At 35.5% G+C, this 22,611-nt stretch overlaps 2 protein-coding genes and 1 long non-coding RNA gene across 3 annotated transcripts; 2 read left to right on the forward strand and 1 right to left on the reverse strand.

The window, feature by feature from the left end:
- Window positions 1-717: 717 nt before the first annotated feature.
- Window positions 718-4,496, forward strand: LOC142524029 (uncharacterized). Its single transcript, XM_075627754.1, has 3 exons — window positions 718-1,579; window positions 2,104-2,798; window positions 2,892-4,496. The coding sequence occupies exons 1-3, from the start codon at window positions 718-720 to the stop codon at window positions 4,494-4,496; spliced, it is 3,162 nt and encodes a 1,053-aa protein (XP_075483869.1).
- A 5,076-nt stretch (window positions 4,497-9,572) lies between these two features.
- On the reverse strand, window positions 9,573-10,875 carry LOC142525049 (uncharacterized). The gene is made up of 2 exons (XM_075629219.1): window positions 10,332-10,875; window positions 9,573-10,260 (listed from the first exon to the last, which is right to left on the reverse strand). The coding sequence occupies exons 1-2, from the start codon at window positions 10,830-10,832 to the stop codon at window positions 10,138-10,140; spliced, it is 624 nt and encodes a 207-aa protein (XP_075485334.1). The 5' UTR covers window positions 10,833-10,875; the 3' UTR covers window positions 9,573-10,137.
- Window positions 10,876-17,689: 6,814 nt separating this feature from the next.
- LOC142524065 (uncharacterized) lies at window positions 17,690-19,371 on the forward strand. The gene is made up of 3 exons (XR_012814820.1): window positions 17,690-17,846; window positions 18,613-18,844; window positions 18,992-19,371. It is a non-coding gene; the product is annotated as an uncharacterized LOC142524065 (long non-coding RNA).
- Window positions 19,372-22,611: the final 3,240 nt, after the last annotated feature.

Consider the following 22,611-nt stretch of genomic DNA (forward strand, 5'->3'; position numbering starts at 1 on the left):
GAGATTAGGTTTTTATTTTATTTTGTCGATTCTACGCGTATTAGTACGTTTGAAGTCTGTTATTTATTTTCAAGGATTATCTTACTGTGCATGAGCCGTGCTAAAGGAAGGACAGAATTGGAGCCATTTGATCCAGAGATTGAGAATACTTTTCGACGGAGACGTAGAGCACAAAGGGAGAAATCCTCAGACTTTGACGTGGAAGAACAGTTAAAACCAGAGGACGAGGTTGAAACAGCAGGGATGGAAATAATGGACAACGAGGAAGATGATCGCATTGTCTATGATCTCACTAGACAAACCACTGGAGGTTATGGTTCTAGCATCACTCGCCCTACTGTGGAAGCAAATAATTTTGAGTTGAAGCCATCCATCATTCAAATGATACAATATCAAGTGAGATTTGGAGGATCGCAGACCGAGGATCCTAATGCACATCTGGAGGGATTTCTATCTATCTGTGACACAATCAAGTTCAATGGAGTGAGCACGGATGCCATAAGATTGAGACTATTCCCCTTCTCTTTGCATGGTGAAGCAGCAGAATGGCTTAGAGATCTACCAGATGGCTCTATTACTATATGGAATGGTTTGGTGGAAATGTTCATGAATCAATATTTTCCACCCACCAAGCTAGCACAACTGCGTATGGATATTTCATCTTTTCGCTAGAAGGATGGGGAGACATTACATACAGCTTGGGGAAGATTTAGAAAGATGTTAAGGAGGTGTCCTCAACATGGTTTCTCTTCATCTGAACAAGTTCAGATTTTCTATAACGGAGTAGATCCTTCTGTGCGTTCCATGCTAGATGTGGCAGCCAATGGTAGCTTATACAGGAAGACTCCACGAGTTGCACTTGAAATAATTTCAAATATGGCTGAAAATAGTGCGGGTTGGACAGATATTAAACGAGAAAAGAAGGCTGCACTTACTGCTAAGATTAATGGGTTGGCCCATCAATTCTCTCAGCTGAAATCAAATCAAGCAAATCAGGTCCAAGGAATAGTCATCGAGGAACAACCCATTTTTGATGAAGAAGCAGTGAATTTTGTGGGGAATCAATGGAGACAACAATCAAATCCATACAGTTCCACATACAATCCAGGATGGAAGCATCACCCTAATTTGTCTTGGAAGAATACGGAGAATTCCCTTAATCCAACACATATTCCTCCACTGCCCATTCCTCAACAAGTGAGACAACAAGGATTATTGGTACCTGCAGCACCTCCAGGATTCAAGCAAGAAGATCAAAGACCAATTTATGAGGATTTTATGATGAAACATGTTGTGGGAATGGAGACGAGACTGCAGAATCATGACGCTATCTTACGAAGATTGGATGCTCAAATGGGTCAAATAGCCAATCAATTAGCAAATCGACCCCTTGGAACACTACCAAGTGATACTGAGAAAAATCCAAAAGGAGTGAATGCAGTGAGTACAGTGATCAAGGCCGAGGAAGAGGAACCAAAGAGGCAGAATTCTACAGATATGGAGGCAAAGAATGATGGAGGAATGAAACCAAAAATGGAAGATGCTAAGGAACAGAACACTCAGACTACACGGAAGACAGGTAAGAAAGGTAATGAGTTGATTCTAATGATAATATTGATATTAATACACTTCCTTTTCCTCAAAGAGCAAGGCAACTACAATTGGATCAACAATTTTCAAAATTTCTCGAAGTTTTTAAGAAATTGCACATAAATATTCTTTTTGTAGAGGCTTTGGCTCAAATGCCTTCTTATGCTAAATTCTTGAAAGATATTTTGACTAAAAAGAGGAAACTTGTTGATTTTGAAACTGTTAAGCTTTCTGAGGAATGTTCAGCTATTTTGCAAAATAAATTACCTCCAAAGCTTAAGGATCCAGGTAGTTTCTCCATTCCTTGCACTATAGGAAATTCTAATTTTAACAAGGCATTGTGTGATCTTGGTGCTAGCATAAATCTTATGCCTTATTCTTGTTTTGAGAAATTGGGGATTGGAGAAGTTAAACCAACCACTATTTCCCTTCAACTTGCTGATAGGTCTATTAAATATCCTAGAGGGGTTATAGAGGATGTTTTGTTTAAGGTTGATAAATTTATATTTTCAGTTGACTTTGTTGTGCTAGACATGGAAGAGGATCGTGAGATCCCCCTAATTTTAGGTCGTCCTTTCTTAGCTACTGGAAGAGCTCTCATAGATGTGCAAAAAGGTGAGTTAGTTTTGAGGTTGAATGATGAGAAGGTAACTTTTAATGTTTTTCATAGTATGAAATATCCTGGATCTTCTGATTGTTATAGAATAGATGCTATTGATGATATTGTTGAGTGTAGTGTGCAGGATACTTTGATTGAAGACCCACTGGAAAAGCTTTTGGTTAGCCCAAAGTCCACGGAATCCAGCAGAGAAGAAGTGGAGGAATGTATGAACTACTTGGAGGGATCAAAGCCTTTGCCAAGATCGGTGAATTCGAAGATTGGGGATCTTGGACATATTCCAAAATCACTTAAACCTTCCATAGAAGAACCCCCATTCCTCGAACTCAAACAACTTCCTCCTCATTTAAAATATTTATTTTTGAAGGAAGAACATAAACTGCCAGTAATTGTTTTTTCTTCCTTGACAGGTGATGAGGAAGATAAGCTGTTGAGAGTGCTGAAGGATCACATATATGCCATTGGATGGAGCATAGCTGACATCAAGGGAATAAATCCATCCATGTGCATGCACAAAATTTTAATGGAGAAGGAGCACTCTCCCACCACTCAACCTCAAAGGAGATTGAATCCAGCTATGCAAGAGGTCGTCAAAAAGGAGGTAATCAAACTCCTTGATGCAGGTATGATCTTCCCTATATCCGATAGCAAGTGGGTAAGTCCTGTGCATGTTGTTCCTAAGAAAGGGGGAATCACTGTTGTTGAAAATGAAAATAACGAATTAATCCCCACTAGAACTGTGACTGGGTGGTGTGTTTGTATTGATTATCGCAAATTGAATGATGCAACAAGAAAAGATCACTTCCCCTTACCTTTTGTTGATCAAATGTTAGAGCGTTTGGCAGGTCATGCTTTCTATTGTTTTTTAGATGGTTATTCTGGATATATGCAAATCCCCATAGACCCCGAAGATCAAGATAAGACCACTTTTACTTGTCCCTATGGTACATTTTCTTATAAAAGAATGCCATTTGGTTTGTGTAATGCTCCCGCTACTTTTCAACGTTGTATGATGTCGATTTTTCATGATATGGTTGAAAAGCATATTGAGGTCTTCATGGATGACTTTTCTGTTTTTGGTTCTTCCTTCGACTCTTGTTTGATTAATTTGTCAAAAGTGCTAAAGAGATGTGAAGAAACGAATCTTGTACTTAACTGGGAGAAATGTCATTTCATGGTAAAGGAAGGAATTGTCCTTGGTCACAAAATTTCTGAAAAAGATATTGAAGTGGATAGAGCTAAGGTAGAGATCATAGAAAAGCTTCCTCCTCCCACTAATGTCAAAGGAATTCGTAGCTTTATTGGGCATGCAGGTTTTTATAGGCGATTTATCAAGGATTTCTCGAGTATTACTAAGCCTTTAACTAATTTGCTAATGAAAGATGTTCCTTTTGTTTTTTCTGAGGATTGTTTACAAGCTTTTCAGGTATTAAAGCAAAAGTTGACCACCACGCCAATCATTGTCGCACCAGATTGGAATCTACCTTTTGAACTCATGTGTGACGCAAGTGATATTGCTTTAGGGGCTGTTTTGGGGCAAAAGAGAGACAAATTCTTGCATGTAATCTACTATGCAAGCATGACACTTTCAGGAGCTCAATTGAACTACTCCACCACAGAAAAAGAGTTGATGGCTGTTGTTTTTTCTTTGGACAAGTTTCGGCCATACCTTGTAGGGAGTAAAGTGATAGTCCACACGGATCATTCAGCTTTGAAGTATCTCTTAAACAAGAAGGATGCCAAGCCAAGATTGATAAGATGGATCCTTCTACTGCAAGAATTTGACATAGAGATCGTGGATCGCAAGGGGACTGAAAACCAAGTTGCTGATCATCTATCGAGATTGGAGAAGCCCAAGGAAGGTAAGTATGTAATTAGAGATGAATTCCCTGACGAGAAACTTTATGGCATCTCTAATTTACCATGGTATGCTGATTTTGTCAATTATTTGTCATGCAAATTTATTCCTTCTCATCTTACATATCAGCAGAAAAAGAAGTTCTTTTCAGATTTAAAATATTATCTTTGGGAAGATCCTCTTTTGTTTAGAATTTGTGCAGATGGCATTATTCGTAGGTGTATTCCAGCGGAAGAAGTAAGTTCTATACTTTCTCATTGTCATAGTGGTCCAACTGGAGGACATTTTGGGGCAAGTAAAACGGCCACAAAAATCCTTCAAGCTGGATTCTACTGGCCTACACTGTTCAAGGATGCACACACTTATGTTTTGAATTGCAATGAATGCCACATGTTGGTAATATTTCAAGGAGACACGAAATGCCATTGAATAATATTTTAGTCTGTGAATTGTTTGATGTGTGGGGAATTGATTTCATGGGGCCATTTCCAGATTCCTTAGGAAATAAATATATTTTGGTGGCTGTGGATTACGTATCCAAGTGGGTGGAAGCAAGTGCTTGTAGAACCAATGACTCTAAGGTTGTGATCCAATTTTTAAAGAAAAATATTTTTGCAAGATTTGGCACACCTAGAGCCATTATTAGCGATGGGGGAACACATTTTTGTAATCGCAATTTTGAATCTCTTTTGGCTATATATGGGGTCACGCACAAGGTGGCAACACCTTATCATCCTCAAACTAGTGGTCAAGTAGAAGTGTCAAATAGGGAGATTAAGAAAATTCTTGAGAAGACCGTTGGATCTTCGAGGAAGGAATGGGCTAGTAAATTGGATGATGCGTTGTGGGCATATAGAACAGCATTCAAAACCCCTATAGGAACTTCCCCTTTTCGTTTGGTCTATGGAAAAGCTTGTCACCTTCCTGTTGAATTAAAGCATAGGGCATTATGGGCTACTAAATTTTTGAACTTTGATGTGCAAGCTACAGGTTATCAGCGTCTTCTACAACTCAATGAGCTGGAGGAATTTCGTCTTGATGCATATGAGAATGAAAAAATCTACAAGGAAAAGACAAAGAAGTGGCATGATGCAAGGATTGTGCACAGGGAATTTGAGTCTGGACAAAAAGTTCTTCTTTATAACTCTCGTTTAAAACTCATGCCAGGTAAACTTCGTTCCACATGGTCCGGGCCTTTTACTGTTACTGAAGTTTTTCCCTTTGGTGTTGTAGAAATCCGTGGAGATTCTGGAAATCCCTTTAAGGTGAATGGACATCGACTGAAAATTTTTCATGAAGGAATTGTGGAGCAAGAGGAGCCGAGTACTCCTTTGCACGATCCAACCTAATCCATAAAGGGAGTTGTCTAGCTATAGACAAGAAATTTAGCGCTTGCTGAGAGGCAACCCAGTGATTTATTTTATTTCGTTTCATTTTATTTTTTTATTTTTTACTCTATTAGGTTAATTCTCTGTGATTTTAGTGTGTGTAGGGAATATTGGAATGAAGGAATATGATTTAGATTTTGGAAAAGCTAAACTGTTGAAATAAAAAATTTCCAGCACTGAGGAATTCTACCATCCCCATGTAACAGTCCATGGAATTTAAAGCAACACTGTCAGGGAAGTGTTCTCTTGCTATTCTGCATCCAACTTTTATATTCTTTTGAATGGCATGACACTAAGGGCAGTGTAAATCTAAAGTGTGGGGGGGGGATTTGATTTGTGTTTGTTTCACGTCACCACACTTAGCATGTGCTTCAATGTTTAATCCTCGAGCATGAAATTTTTTCTGGTTATTCTTTGAGAAACTGCACTTGTGATTACATGATACACTAATTGACTTTCTAGATTTTTGAACACTCAAGAAATTACATCACACTTAGAATTGATTGAGATGATCTTTAGTTGTACCCGAAGGATTTGAGCACAAACTAGTTTTGTATCATGTTTTGAGACATCATCTATGCACTTTGAGTCATACTTATATGAATTAATTGTGAATTAGCAAGAGGCGAGCTCATGAAAAAAAAATGAAAAAAAAATAGAAAGAAAAGAAGCAATCTAGAACTTGTCTGATTATCTTTCGAGGCGAAAATACGGAGGAGAATGACTTAGGGATGATTTAGGCGATCCTTGGATCGTTTGAGCCTTTCGAGCCTACCCAATGCATCATTTATATCCCTAGTACCCCATTTTGAGCCTATAAAAAATCGAATGGAGTGTGTCAAAGACATACAGTTAGCCCCCATTCGCATTCCTTCAAAATCCCACATCAACTACCCAATTTTAGCTCATACACTATTCCTCTACCTTAATTTTGAGAGAAATAAACTTTTTAGCGCTTTAAAATTTTCAATAACTCTCGTGTGCTGATTGATGAGAAGAATTGGAGGAGTTTGAAAAAAAAAATTCATGAAGAATGAGAAAGGAGTTGATAAAAAGATATATATAATTATAAAAAAGGGAGGATTGAACGTTGTATGATGTGGTGATTGAAAAAACCTAAAAGGGAATGTTGTTGAAGATCGAAAAAAATATGGGGGAATATGAATGAAAGTACAAGGAAGATGAAAAAGTTAGGTGGATGAATGATGAAATTCCATAAGGGAAGGAAGATAAAAGATGAAGGAGTGCATTGTATGATTAAATTGTTTATTTTCTCTCATTTTGAATCTCCTTACCTTTATTGTAGCCGTGAGCCGTGGCCTAACGTTATAAGCTTAAAAAGACCTATTGACCGGGTCATATCCTTCCAACATTTAGTGGAGGAAGATATAAAAGATAAGCTTATGGAGAGTTTCTTTATATGAAAAAAAAATCAGAAAATATGAGCACTTCTTAAACTAAAACACCTTTGGAGAATATGAGTTTTGACCTCCACACTACACACGTCTCATTATCTTGATCTTTTCTAGTGAATGCTTGAGTTTTAAAGTTGCAATGAAAGTGAATTTTATGATTTTTGACGTGTGATATTTTGATTGAGTATGACGGAATTTAGTAGGTTGAAAAGTATTGATTGTGTTAATTTTGTGGTGAATCATTGAATATTCCTCGATTATATTTTTATTCTCTGATTTGCTCGAGGACGAACAAAGGCCAAGTGTGGGGGGATTGATAAGGCCAATCTTGAAAAGATTTTAGGGATTTGATTTAATAATATTTGTCCTTATCTAATATTTTTATCCCTAATTATGTGCTTAATTGAATAATAATTGTAGATTTGAATAAAAAGTGAAAAGTGTTTAAATTGAGAGAGAATATAAATTTACTAGATTTCAAAGGGAACAAAATATCAGAAGAAAGAAAATTAAATACTCTTATATTCTATTCCTTGATGATATTGAAATCTTGGAAAAATCTATGTAAATCTTTATAAATATCTTATCTACACTTTCTTTACTGGACATGGGCTTAAAAAGGAAAGGAAGGAGGAGGCCCATTAAGAAGAATAAAAGGGCAGAAGCGTACAAAAGAAGGGAGGGCTACCATAACAGAAGCACAGAAGGAGACGAAATAGCATAACAGCGCGGAAGAAAGAAAAGAAGGGAGGAAGAAGGAAGGCAAAACCAGCGAGGAATTCCTCACACACGCTACAAATCACAGAGAATCTCTTTCCATTCCTTCTTAATCATGTTTTCTCCATTGACTTTAAAAAGAGACTTACACTTTTATTTTAAGTTTATGGAGTAGATTTTTATAGACTAAGGCCATGATAGGGCCGAGACATATTATTTTTGATATTTTGAGTTTAATTCAATTAGATTATTTATTTTATTCATTGATTGATGTCGTTTATCACGTGTTCTTTTAATCTGGCCAATTAAATAGAATATTTGTTGGTTAATCTAAAACCGGAAGGCGATAGATTAATATTTGCTTCACACATCAATCAACACATGGTTAAATTGACTAGAAATAATATTCAATTTCTGTGTGCGACTTTAGGTTGAAAAACTGGAATTTCACAGCGATCTAATGCGGTTAAATCTAATTAAATTCATTTAGGAATAATTGGACTGTTAGATTTAATTAGGTTTATTAATTCGAGGAATCGTTTAATAAATAATTTTGGGAATTCCGTCGTGAATTAAATAATTAATTTATTGAATATGAATTTGACACGTAGATTATAAATTGTCTCGGTACCGTTGTGCGCCTTAGTCGTTTTTAAATAATTTTAATTTTCGTCTAAATTAATAGTTTGGATTAGTTTTGCTTTAGTTAATTTATTTAAATCGTGTTATTTAGTTTTAATTAATTTATCTCCCATCATTTGAATTTTATTAGCCTGAATTAGGAAAAATAATTCATATTCTAGTAATTAAACATCGATCTCTGTGGGTACGATACCTGGACTCATCTCCAAATACTATTACTTGATCTAGTCCGCTTGCTAGATTTATTCCCAACCGAAATCGTCGGTCAGATATCCATACCCGAAGATAAGCGGTGAATCCCCGACTACAATGCATCGACAGAACACCCAACCTTGCCACCTGATGACCCCATGAGAGTCTTTAAACAAGTCAAAGTGTAATTCTAGCACATAGAGTCTCAATGTTATCCCGGGTCATAAGGACTAATGGTGTACAACCATAAACTAGGACGTTTCCACTCGATAAGTGAGAACCACTTGGAAAGTCCTTTATGGAGGGTTGTTCAGTGCACTCTACCAGGAGCACCTATCTGCATGCTCGGACATCACAATGTCCCCTACCAATGAAACATGGTACTCACATCGCAGATACTAGTCTCGAACTCGAGCGGCCTATATCCTTCTTAGCGGCGGTTGAATCGACTAGCAACTGTTAGAATATACAGTATTCCAAATATGAGTTTCATGATACTCATCATATGAGCATCTCATATTCTTTCTACTATTTGTATATTCAATGGCTTTATCTATGCAACTAGCATGGGTATACAGATAAAGATGTGCCAAAACAATAATTTCAAATATTATTAAAATAAAGATTGCTTATACATAGAGTTTCATTGTGAACACTCGGCCAACACTTGGCTCGACGGGCACCTACTCTAACAACCTCGGCCATGGAATGTAGCAAATTTGAAGAAGTTTTATGCATGAAGGGACGTGGGTGAAAAAAAAAATAGGTTATGTTTTGTTATCTCTTGTGTCATCATGTATCTCCACCATTATAATATTCAATAAGATTGTCAGTTGTTATCCATTGTTAGCAAGGACTTTTTTCATGTGAAATACTCCAAGTACGTATGCTTATATCGCCACCTACCCATGTAGTCGTCGAAGATTCCCAAAAAAAAAGAGGTTTGGCCAACCTAGTGGGATTGCCGACATGACTGCTCTGGAGAAGGTAAACGATGAAACAAGTCCCGGGATACCTCACCACCCTTAATGGGGGTTTAGGACTTTCCTTTGAGACAAAATCTTGGGAGATTGATCCCCACCCAAGTACACATGAAAACAAGCATTACGTCATCACAAACAAAGCTACCACATATCGCACTGTAAGAAGCAAAATTATAAATGAAGTCATCAAATATGAAATTTGAACAACCTCAATGCTCGAATGAAACGACTATCCAATCCATGCGAAAACACAATAAACAACATTGCGATAAGTAACAAATGAAAATAAGTATATCTAAGGAATAATAATAAATGCTACTTAACGCTATGCTTCCCCCTCAATAGGGTGGAGATCCAAGGCTTGAATCATCTCAGCATTGTCCGGAGGGACATAAACCATGGAGCCTCCACCCACCTCTGAGACACTGGGCTCAATCATCATCACTATCTCTTCAGGCATAAGTTTCTTCCTCAGTTGGTTTCGACAATCGAGAACTACCTCATCATGAATGATCATGGCACGATCAAGTACCTCCTCTCTAAATGCAGAGGATGCTTTGAAATTTTGAGCGCCTTTCTTCTCAGTCCTTTTCAAAAGATTATTGCCCGCCTCGGAGTCAAGGAATTGACCACAAGTCTTGACTTCAGTAGAATACTTCTCTTCGAGGATTGTAAAACCTTTTAACTTGTCCGCAAGCTTTCCCTGTACTTGCAGAAGCTCCACATTGATCTTTTATTTCTCTTGAGTAAGACGAAAATTCTCTTCTTTCAATTGAGCAACCTCCTCGTGCAGCTTATCTTGACAATTGCGCAGCCTTTCCTCCCGAACTCGCACAACACTAGCTAACGACAAACCCTACAAATAGCATAACAAACAATTTTAAAGCGGACAAAACATGCAAGATTCTAATATAATAAGCACAATACCTGACACGAATTCCAGGCAAGGGAATGAGAAAATGAATCCGTGGACACCGACACTAGATGGACCATGTCATAGTCTCCGACAATGCTCCGTCCTTTCTTCCATCCAATCTCCGGATCATCTAAATCCCAGAAAGAGTCAGCCTTCTCGTTATGGTTCACCCCATCGACAAAGATATGCCTAACACGGGGAATTTTGGAAGGTGCTCCTTGATCGTCCGCACGGATCCTCTTAGGATTCTTTTGTGCTTCCTCATCAATCTTCTTTTGCACCCATTCATGACCTCGTTTTTTCGCCTCTCCTCCTCCCCCATTCGCAGGCCTAATCTCCAAAGTTATGTTTGATGGCGAATAGTTAGTTTTCTTATGTGAGTTAGAACCCGACCTATGGACATGCTCAGAATGTGCCGGTGGGATCCCCCTACGGATAGGGTCACGAAAGTCATGAACATCCCGATTTTCAAGCGATCTACTATCCACAGCAAGTGGGGAACGCCTCCCCATAGTGGCCTTGCGAGCCCGGATCGTTGCCAAATCAAATCTATCACATGCACATATACAGGTGGCCGAAAAGGTTATAAGAGAGAGAGAATCAGCAAATTCTAGTGCAAAATAATATGGAGAATGAAAAAATAACAAACACAGAGTACAAAATTTTTTTTTAATACCAGCAGTCATTTAATTCCTAGGATTAAAAAATTCTTCAAAAAGACCTAAGTCACGACATTGAAGTTGAAGTGCGCGGTGAGTCCCTCTCGTCGCAATCACCCGAACTCCCGAACTCAAAACCACGGGTATCCCCCACCCGCAATCCTTAACATAAAAAAATTGAGATTTCCAAAAACTTCTAGGAGAAAATTTACATTTGGCTCGAGGTTGAAAGTAAACAAACGAGCCTGCTTTGCTCCTACGCGTCAAGAAAAGTGAATGGAACAATTCTACAGACAAAGGCATGCGAATTTCCCTCATCTTATGACAAAACACTGAATAAACTATAACGGCATTTGGGGTCAATTGACTAAAGCTTATACCAAGGCTTTCGACCAATTCCAATAGAAGAGGTTGCGGAGGAAACGATAGTCCACCAGTAAAGTATTCAAGGAAAAGGGTGAAATGACGCGACGGAGGGTTGACAGTCATCTTGAGGCCCCGAAATCTTAACGTCACACTCAGGTGGTATTCCAAGTACTTTGTGCAAACCCCCCACATCTTGGATAGTCAGAGCATCTCTAACCTCACAGCCTAAATGTTCGCTAGATTTAAGGTCATCATCCAACAAAGGAGTCTCTAATGGCGTATGTCCCCTAAGAAACCCATGAGAGCTAGAGATCGAGTCTGTGAGTCACCAGAAGAGGCCGAACTACCCGAGAAGTCGGACGCATCCGACTTTGAAGAGTAACTATCAGAATCATCACTGGAGCCAGAGCCACTTATGGAAATTCGGTTAAACCGACGATTGGCCATTAGCAAGGAATACTCCTTCCCTCGAGGAGCACAACCTGCACAAAATATTCAATTTTTTTCTTCTTATTTATCAAAATGCCTACAAACAGTACATGTCATGCAAATAAAAATTTTAAATTTTTTTTAAAGTCATCATCATTTAATTGCGGGGTCATTTCTCAAATAATAAAGGGACATGTATAAAATCAACAGATATCTCAAAAACTGAAAAACGTGAAATTTCCCCCAACCTTAAAATATATCAATCACAATTTCACAACGCGTCAGCTTGAAGGGTCGAAATATTTAGCATACTCAAAATATGTATATGTGTGTGTGTGTGTATATATAGATATATATATATATATATATATATATATGTATGTATAAATTTCGTACTTTTTTATAATAATAATAACAATAATGAGGCAACAAGCACCATGAAACCCTAACAAAACTCTAGCCTTCTATCACCATCGATCATTGTCATTGCTGCATCTCGTCTCCAACATGCCACTGGTCTCCCCCAACGAGCAATTCGTCCACCACGGCTCTGATCCACGAACGTCATCGCAAGACCATCTCCGCCTCCTGGGTCGCAAACCAGAATGTCCTTTTCTCTTAACAGTTGAAAAGCGACACCACCTTTGATTAAAGGTCCCGCCGCTGCCGTCACCGCCCGAGAGCCAATTCTTGGAGAAGAAACTCACCACGGTACGACCATCTTCATATGGTATGCTCCCCGCCTCAAGTAGCAGCCATACGATCATCAGTGCCACTGCCGCAACATGCCACCAACATTGCGGATGAAATCCATGTCAAAGCAGACCATTCCACAACCACAGCCAGGTCACCGAAGAATACTGAATGACCATCACCACCATCTTCGCTGCCATGAACAAAAAGATTTTCACAGTGCTGCCACCATACCCAACCACGACAAGCATCGATGACCCACCGCATTTTCGACCGAACGCAAACAATCATCCCTCTCTCCAGCAGTGAACGACTCATCTCCATATCCGCCAAGTCGCTAGAAATACATCACATCAGCATTTGAAATAGAGCAATTCTGCCGACTCCCTCATTCCGCCATACACCAATTAAAAACCCAAACAAAGAAATAAATAAAAAAAGGCACAGAGGAGAAAGCTATCTCATTTAATTCAAATATGAAAGAATGGAAAGATGATTATCAAATTATAGTAGGACACAGTTTGAAAAGTCTTAGTCCAAGACACAATACAAAGAGATGAAAATAACAATGCAAGCTTCAAAAGTCAAAATAATACAAAAGTAATAAAAAGATGAAAAAGACAATGCATACTCATGTCTGCAAATTCGGTCCACTCAGAATTCTTCTTGCAATTGTTTTGTCTTCTTTTGATTTATTTCACGCCTACTCATATTTATAGTGGTGGGAGATTTTTTCATAACAAATCAAAGGAAATAAAATCATTCCAAAAATATATAAATATATACATATATATCGCAAATAAAAATCTCATTTACTTCAAAAAAAGGAAATAAAATCATTCCCAAAACCTGCATAATAAATTAAATCTTTGCTTGATTGATTTCGGCACATAATTTAAACTCTCGATCACCTCCACTTAATTGCACCGCTCAAGAGTGGGGGCCTATGATGGATACAAGCTCAATATAATTATTTAATCCAACTCGATTAATTATTTGTTGGACTAATAAGAATAAGCCCAATTTAATAATCCTAATTCAATTAGTTATTTGTTTAGTTTTGACATTATTGAGGCCCAAAATTTGGCTTGTGATTGCAAAAGTCCAAGCCCATTAAGCACTCCTAAAAATCTATAAATAGAGGAACTCCCACACAATTCAAGGTATACTCTCATTTTTTTTATAAAAGTTCTTTAGTTCTCTGAGTTTTCTTTGAACTGCTTACTGACTTGAGCGTCTGAGTGTCTACGTTGGGAACCCTCCCGACGCCCACTTGACGAGTTTTCGTGATGCATGTGACGTCTCGCAAATTAATTGTGTATTGTCTACGTGGATCCGTTTACCAGCCATGTGAGCTCATTTACGGGCCAAGCGGACTAGTTTACTAACCAATCGGATCTCGCGTGCGCAGTCTACGCGACTCATTTATTTTAACTGCATCAAACATTTAGTGGAAAACGAGTAGAGAGTTGTCAGGCCCCACACTCAGTTGAAAGAGGTGGATTTTAGTGGATTTGGAGCAACACAGAATGAGTATAATCTTATATTGTATATCCTTAAAAATGTGGTCTTCCTCGAACGATTGTCAATCTCTTTGGATGCTAGATACTACCATGTAAATTTCAGAAGATGGCTACGTACACATTGTAGTGTGATTACAAGAAGAAACAAAGAATTATTCGCGAGCGATCACTAGGATGGACTGTTTCTAAGAATGTTGAGATTATTATAGTGCAAGAAATCATACCAGATCCATATATAATTTAGAAGTCAAGTTAAACGTTCTTTTTTTAGTAGATTATTGTTGTGATTATCAGTCCTTGAGGTTTGCAGAATTTAAATAAATTGATCCCCGGCTTATGTGTTGGTTGATCCAAATGAATAGACATCTCTATTAGATGTTGAAAAGGAGATATTTTTAATAAGATATATGTATAATATGAAAGGCGACATACGTAAAATAATCAGGGAACATTTTCCAACTCGATGAGAACTAGAAAACCCTTTCCTAATAGATGTTAGTGAAGATTCTTGACGGTCTCACGAATCTTTATCTGTGAGACGGGTCAACCCTACCGATATTCACAATAAAAAGTAATACTCTTAGCATAAAAAATAATACTTTTTCATGGATGACCCAAATAAGAAACTCGTCTCACAAAATATGACCCGTGAGACCGTCTCACACAAGTTTTTGCTCTCTTGTGAGACGGTCTCACGGATCTTTATCTGTGAGACGGATCAACCATATCGATATTCATAATAAAAAGAGTAGGTCTCTTGTGAGACGATGTCACGAATCTTTATCTGTGAGACGGATCAACCCTATCGATATTCACAATAAAAAGTAGTACTCTTAGCATAAAAAGTAATATTTTTCATGGATAACCCAAATAAGAGATCCGTCTCACAAAATACGACCCGTAAGACCGTCTTTCACAAGTTTTTGCCTAATAAAAATTAATACTCTCAGCATAAAAAATAATATTTTTTCATAGATGACCCAAATAAGAGATCTGTCTCACAAAATACGATCCGTGAGACCGTCTTACACAAGTTTTTGTCTTTGTATTTTATAATTATTATCACCTAATTATCCATATTATGATCTTTATAAGTCAAAATTTTAGCTTAATTTATTCATATGGAATCAAACATAATTTAATATGAACAAGTATCTCATTTGCATATAAAAATTAACATAATTTTTAATTATGTACGATAAAGAAACAAATAACAATATTTAACATATATTATCCAAATAATTTAAACATGCAAAATATCAATGATTTTGGTAATATAATATTTTTTTTTGAAAAATGGTAATATAATATTTCAAAACTTCAAATAATTTAAAAAATTCAAAATTCTAAAATATTTTACCAGCTATAGTGTGGGGACCCGGACGCTAATCATCTTATTAATCGTTATTGGGACTAATTTACTTAATTATAATAAACAAGGTCTAAATTTTTTATTATTTTTTTTTGTGAAAATGCGGAACATAATGACATACATCTTAACATACACGTCAGTATTAAAAGTACAAATCTTGCACTATATACAATCAGTCTCAACTAAAATTTAACAACTATATAACAAGTGTTTAAACCCTAACTCTAGTCCAAGTCCGTAGTCTCCACTCTAACTCGATCTTTCTTCACGTCTGTGACCCTGAACCTGTAACACCTGTTGCCATGCACACATACAGACAAGACAACAGCCGGATAACTCCGGTGAGATATAAATATCCCAGTATAAACAATGTATCAATGCAATCATATAAAACATATATAACAGCATAAACAATCATTAAAACATGTATCTAATCTGACTACATGAATCAATAAGAATCTGTATTTAAGTCAATGACTTATTATCTTATCTCCACTTATTTCTAACCTAGGGATCCCGATCTAATTTAGACTTTGGTATGCTGTATCGAATGTCTACAATAGACGTTGATCTACATCTAAGCTCATCGATACACCGTAAGTCTAGAGTCTACGCGGTTCTGACAAAGACTCGGCGGTTCTGCCCTAGCTAGGCTGATCTGCCCTAGACTCAAACTCTGGCTCTGCCATAATTCAATAGACTAAACAGATCAATCTGATAATCTGCAAATATCAATGCAATAACATAAAGTATGTGATTTTGGGAAACTCAAGTCAAACCTAACTCGAGTTGTGCAATCCCGAATCAACATTTATTTATACCTTTCTTGCTGTCGCTCAGATACAATCGAAGTCTCGACTCAAAGTCTGTAAATGTTCAATCTGGCAATGACAATATCAATATATTGTATCAATATTCTATTCAAATCAAAACATCCCCGTCTTATCAAATTCTGACGGTACAACAGTACAATCTTGCGATACCGGTGATACCACACCAGTATATAATAATTCCAATAACTTATAATCAACCACCGTACGAATCTGACATCATATCTCAGTCAATTTAACTCTGGAATTCATAACAATTCCACATGATATCCGTTTCTTAATCTGACTTCGATTCTACGCTGTCTAACATGTCAAGAACAACATATATGACGTGTATTCAATTCCTACAACATCATAATTTCAAAACATGTCAAAACATAATAAAACTTACGTCCTGTAGTAGCTGTCGTTGCTAGGAACACGGTACCGAAGTCAGATTTAAAATCTAACGGACGGATTGATCGCAAATCGAATTTATGCACAAGGACGAGTGGCTCAATATTTGTAGCACACGTCTCGCGCATATGCGCGACCCCAATCGGCGCATATGCGCGAGACAATCGGTCTCCGCGCGTATCCTGCACATTGCCTCGCGCATATGCACGACTCATCTCCGCGCATATGCGCGAGACTCTTTGGAGTTCCTCGCGTAGGCTTCGCGCATATGCGCGACATCTTCCGCGCATATGCGCGAGGTCTTCTGCCTGTTTGGCGCATGTGCGCCGATGCGACTGTCCTCGCACATCAATTTCACACGCGATCTCATTTCGTGTCTCGGTTAGCCCTTTCATAATTATCTCGATTAAAAATCAATAATCTTAATTTAACACGGTATAAAATCTCGGGCATTACATATAGTCTCTAAAATTGGAAAAACCCCAATTTGTAAAAACTACAAATTTTCCACAATTTTTCGAAATTAAAAACGCTAGCCCTAAATTAGGTCTTTTTCGCCACCACCTTCTCTGACAAAATCACCAACCATCGAACATCACCCATGGACAACCGACCACTTATGACCATTCTCTGCTCCTTTCTGTCTTGTCGATCGTATGCCGAAAAATGATAAAAATGTCCCTAAATCACACAAAAGCAGAGATCAGTTTTTGTGAATTCAAGCCAGACGACGACGATTCAAGGTCGGGTCTCGATGCCATCATGACAGGGACTTTTTGGAGGGCTTTTTTTAAAAATATTATAAATTTAAAAAATAATTATAAAAATGTTGCAAGATGAAAAGTTTTACAAAACTAGTACAATCCGCAGTGCACTGCACCGGATTCAGCCATTTTTGAATCCGTGTGTATTCCCACTTTAAATAGAAACGCTCCTCTCCTTCAAATCGTACCCTTTCCTCTCATTTCATCCGAAAATATTTCTTCTCGATAATCATTCTCGCATTCATCCGATTCTTATGCGAAATCCATCTTTTCTAATTCGATCTTGTATTAATATTATTTGTTGATTTTATCATCCTTTTCATTTAAAGATATATCAAGAGGTAATGTTTAATTTCATTTATAATATTATAATTATATATTAAGAATTAATATTTTCTTTTGTGTAATTTTTTTGATAATACTTGTCATTTATTTCAGATATTAGCTCCGTCCGTTGATATTATTACAAGTTCCGTATAATTACGTCGGGGAAGGTAATTGAAGTAATTTTTTTAATATTTTGTTTGTATTATTTATATTATATTAATGTAATTATAATTTTGTTCACTAACATTATATGATTAAGTATAATTTAGTTAAATATTATATTTTTAATATTAATCGCGATATTAAAAAATAGTTGAAATATTAAAAAAATAATAAATATGATATTGTGATTTTTGAAATATTTGAAGGTTATATTTTTAATATAATTAAATTAATCTAATATAAGAATGAGTTAATATTATTGTACTTAATACTAATGAAATTATAAAGTATTTTGTTATGTTTTTTAAAAAAATTTATATATGAAATAGTGTTTAGTTACTCTATAACTTTGGACACTTTAATATAATTTATATAATATTATAAAAATATTTATGTTAATGCAAAGTAATATAAAAAATTGATAATTCTAATTAAAATATTTTTATCCAGCTATATATTTTGAAATAACTTCCTTAAAAGTTTAATATAAGTAAATTATATTAATTTTTATTGTCAAATTAATTTGTGTGGTTATATACAAAAAATTTTTGAAAATTATGTAATAAAATTGCACCGAGTATTTGGTGAATTCATCAGTCCTTCAGCTCAAGTTTTCGGCATTCTTCTTGCGCAGCTCTTTATTTTTCTTCACTCCGTGGTATTTTTTGTTAGCTATAAAGAATCTGTGATTCTCATCCCTTTATAAATTGCGTTGATCGTGTGATTATTTGAATTCCTAATTTGATTTGATAGTTTTCTGTTGAATCTTAGAATTTTAGAGAATTGCGCCGAGTCTCAGCAATTCAGAATTTGATTTGGGAGAATTGTGCTGAGTAACAGAATTTGGGAGAATTACGCCGAGTCTAAGTCGAATCTATATTTTTTTCTTTCTATATTGAATTGTTTTCTGTATATTATATCTGATAATGTTTGTAATTAATTGCAGATATTAAACTCCGGTAGCTCATTTAATTACAAATTTCGTACAACGACATTTGAAAAGGTAATTTCAATAATTTCTTGTATTTTAATTGTATTATTTATGTTGTATTAATGTAATTATAATTTTTTTCGGTTGCATTATACTATTTTATATAATTTTGTTATATTTTATATTTTTAATATTAATTATGTTTTATATTTCTCACAGACATGGATACTGTCAGGGATTTACTTAAAGTAGGTGGCTATGTCATTATTGAAGATGGTAGGGTTGGATATAGTATCCCCGCGACCAGGCCCATTAAAATCCCTCGCTCTACTACTTTTTTTCAATTGGTGAATTATGTGCATCGCAAGCTGGAGATCGACCCATTAAAATTCTGCATCAAATTGTCAACGAAATATTGTTATAGCTCGTTGTCTCGTTACATTGAAGAGCATGTCTATATCACAGATGATGATAGTCTACAATTTATGTTTGAGTTGCCGACACTGGATTGCATGTACTTGTATGTTGATTCATCGCCAGTATTACAGAACGTAAGTGATTACGATTTTGATGCAGTCATGCCAGTAATAACGCAAGGTTTGGGAACAATAGGTTTGAATGAAGCGGGATCTTCTATATATCACGTCGATGAACAATCAGCTCAAACCTACTCTGGGATCGACACTGGTCCTTGGGATCACCATATCACGACTCACACTGAAGAAGACTATGCATTGGGGATGAATAGAACACGAGAATTGGATTTTACCTCAGGGGGTTGGGATCATCATATCACGATTCCATCAGGAGTTGATGTTGCATGTGGTTCTAGTAGAAGAGGCCAATTGGATTTAAATTCATGGGCTCCTAAAGAAAATACCACAAATGTCAGACATTTTGATAGTTCTGCTGAGGCTGCAAATATTCCCGCCCCAATTACAGAACACATGGATGAGCAAGATGATTTATTTGGAGACAGTTCGCATCATGGCATGAATAGCGATGATGATTTTTATGCTACATCAAGTGACGGAGAAGATGATCATCATTTTGAGAATGCAAATAAAGGGACATCGACGGGTGTGTTAATTGTATTCAGTGTTTTATTGTTATAAAGATGTTTTAATATCAAGTGTGTTGACTTATTTGACTTGATTTAGGAATTATACTTATGTTTTTTCATTACTATAATTTTATCCGTAAATTTATTAGTAAAATAATAATAAATCACAAACACTATATTCCACACTTTTAAAAAATCAATAATAATTTGTATACACTATTGAAATACAAATGTTGCAGCAACAACTTCAAATGAAAATAAAAAAATTGAAAAACATACAACAATACGACGTAAGTAATTTTGCATCTCTAAATAAATAGTTAATGCTGATGGTAACGATTAATTATTTCTTATTAGTACCGTGCGCCGTATGGTGAGAATGGTAGACCCTGAAGCACATCTGCAGCCTGCTCTTGTGAAATAGATACCTGTTGAGCTCTATCAGAGCAAAGAAGAGTAATTCTAGACCACACCCAAATCTGCGATAACATACAACAGAAATAGTCAAATCATACGAAAAAATAAATACAACAAATATAATTACCGTAGAAGTGTACAATACCTGCAATATCTTAACTGGGCCACACAAATTGACATTTAATCTCATTGATGTGTCGCACAACTCTCTATAAAGATATGCCAACACAGCAGAACCCCAACTATACGTATTCACTAATTCTATGTCCTCAATGAACTGCAATACATAAGTTTCACAGCAGCACCTTCCGAGTCCGGAAACATACATCCACCAATGATCATTAATGCAACACAACGAGAATATTGTGCCACGTCTTCTTCAGTGCTTTGATCATTAATCATGTTATTTAGGAAATGGTCTAGCAAAGCGGTCAGATAAAGATGTGCACCTTTAATCTGAGAAGATGTGTGCGTAAAACCCAACCAAATAGCGCAGCGCTGTTGTAAAGTATGTTTGTTGTACGCGGTATCTACACCAGTGATGGGAATGCCATCAATATTCAACCCCCAAATAAGGGCAACGTCCTGCACGGTGATTGTTGCCTCGCCCACGGTAAGGTGAAATGTGTGTGTCTCACGACGCCATCTCTCAACAATGGCTGTAAGCAAATGATTATCATAATATTTAATTGGACCACACTGAATGACACCATAGAAGCCCATGCGTGCAAGACATAGGCGGACACGGAGGTGAATCCCAGCATTAAGCAATCTCCAAAGACATTTGTCAGACCGACGTGGCGGAATTATTGCATCCATGTTTTCAGCGTTGATATTAGTTGATATGTGTCTACCCCGCAAATACACACATTCTCCGTATTTTCAGCCATCTTGCAAACAAAAATTCAGTAGTTAACAAATATTATATTTTAATTTATATAAACAAAATTTATAGTAAACAAAATTTATTTGCAACTTTCGGCTCGAAAAAAAGAAACGTACATGTTGATGACAAATTGATAATAAAACTAATTACTGTATATTAAATAATTCCTTATAAAAATCAATAATACTTCATAAAACGTAACAAGTAATTATAATAAATATATTAGTAATAATTATTATTAAGTATAATAATAGTTATAAACCGTATACATTAGAAATAGCTATTTATTATAACATATAATTATAATAGTTACAAAATAGTTATTTATTATAACATGTAATAATTATTAAGTATAGTAATAGTTATAAAATGTTTACAATAGTAATAGTTATTTATTAGTAATAGTTATTTGTTATAAAAAGTATAACATGTAATTACAATAAATACATTAGTAATAGTTATTATAATAAATACATTAGTACGTATATATTTATTGTAATTAAATTAAGTATAATTATTATTATACAATTAATATTATAATTATTCCAATAATACAATTATTATTATAAATATTACGTTTCATTATTATATTAAATATAGTTATTATTATACAATTAATATTATAATTATTTCAATAATATAATTATTATTATAATATTACGTATCATTATTATTTTCGTGTGTATCTCACCGGTGGATTTAAGAAACCTCGCGAATTGACTTGGGTTACAGGTGTGGTTCTGGCAGTATTGACCGCATCTTTTGGCGTAACTGGTTATTCCTTACCTTGGGACCAAATTGGTTATTGGGCGGTGAAAATTGTAACAGGTGTACCTCAGGCTATTCCTATAATAGGATCCCCTTTGGTAGAATTATTGCGCGGAAGTGCTAGTGTGGGACAATCCACTTTGACTCGTTTTTATAGTTTACACACTTTTGTACTGCCGCTTCTTACTGTTGTATTTATGTTAATGCACTTTCTAATGATACGTAAACAAGGTATTTCTGGTCCTTTATAGAGAAGATATCTACCATATATTTGCAATCAATCATTTATCACTTAGAGGAAGAATAATAGGATTTTATTGTTACAAGTATGGATTATTGAAACAATTAATATTATAATTATTAATAAATACATTAGCAATAATTATTATAATAAATACATTAGTATGTATACATTTATTATAATTAAATTAAGTATAGTTATTATTATATAATTAATATTATAATTATTCCAATAATACAATGATTATTATAAATATTACGTTTCATTATTATATTAAGTATAGTTATTATTATACATTTAATATTATAATTATTTCAATAATACAATTATTATTATAAATATTACGTATCATTATTAAACAATTAGACAATTAATATTATAATTATTAATAAATGCATTAGTAATAGTTATTATAATAAATACATTAGTCCGTATACATTTATTGTAATTAAATTAAGTATAGT

The sequence above is a fragment of the Primulina tabacum genome, chromosome 14 (genome assembly GCF_025594145.1).
Source record: "Primulina tabacum isolate GXHZ01 chromosome 14, ASM2559414v2, whole genome shotgun sequence".
NCBI classification, from domain to species: Eukaryota; Viridiplantae; Streptophyta; class Magnoliopsida; order Lamiales; family Gesneriaceae; genus Primulina; species Primulina tabacum.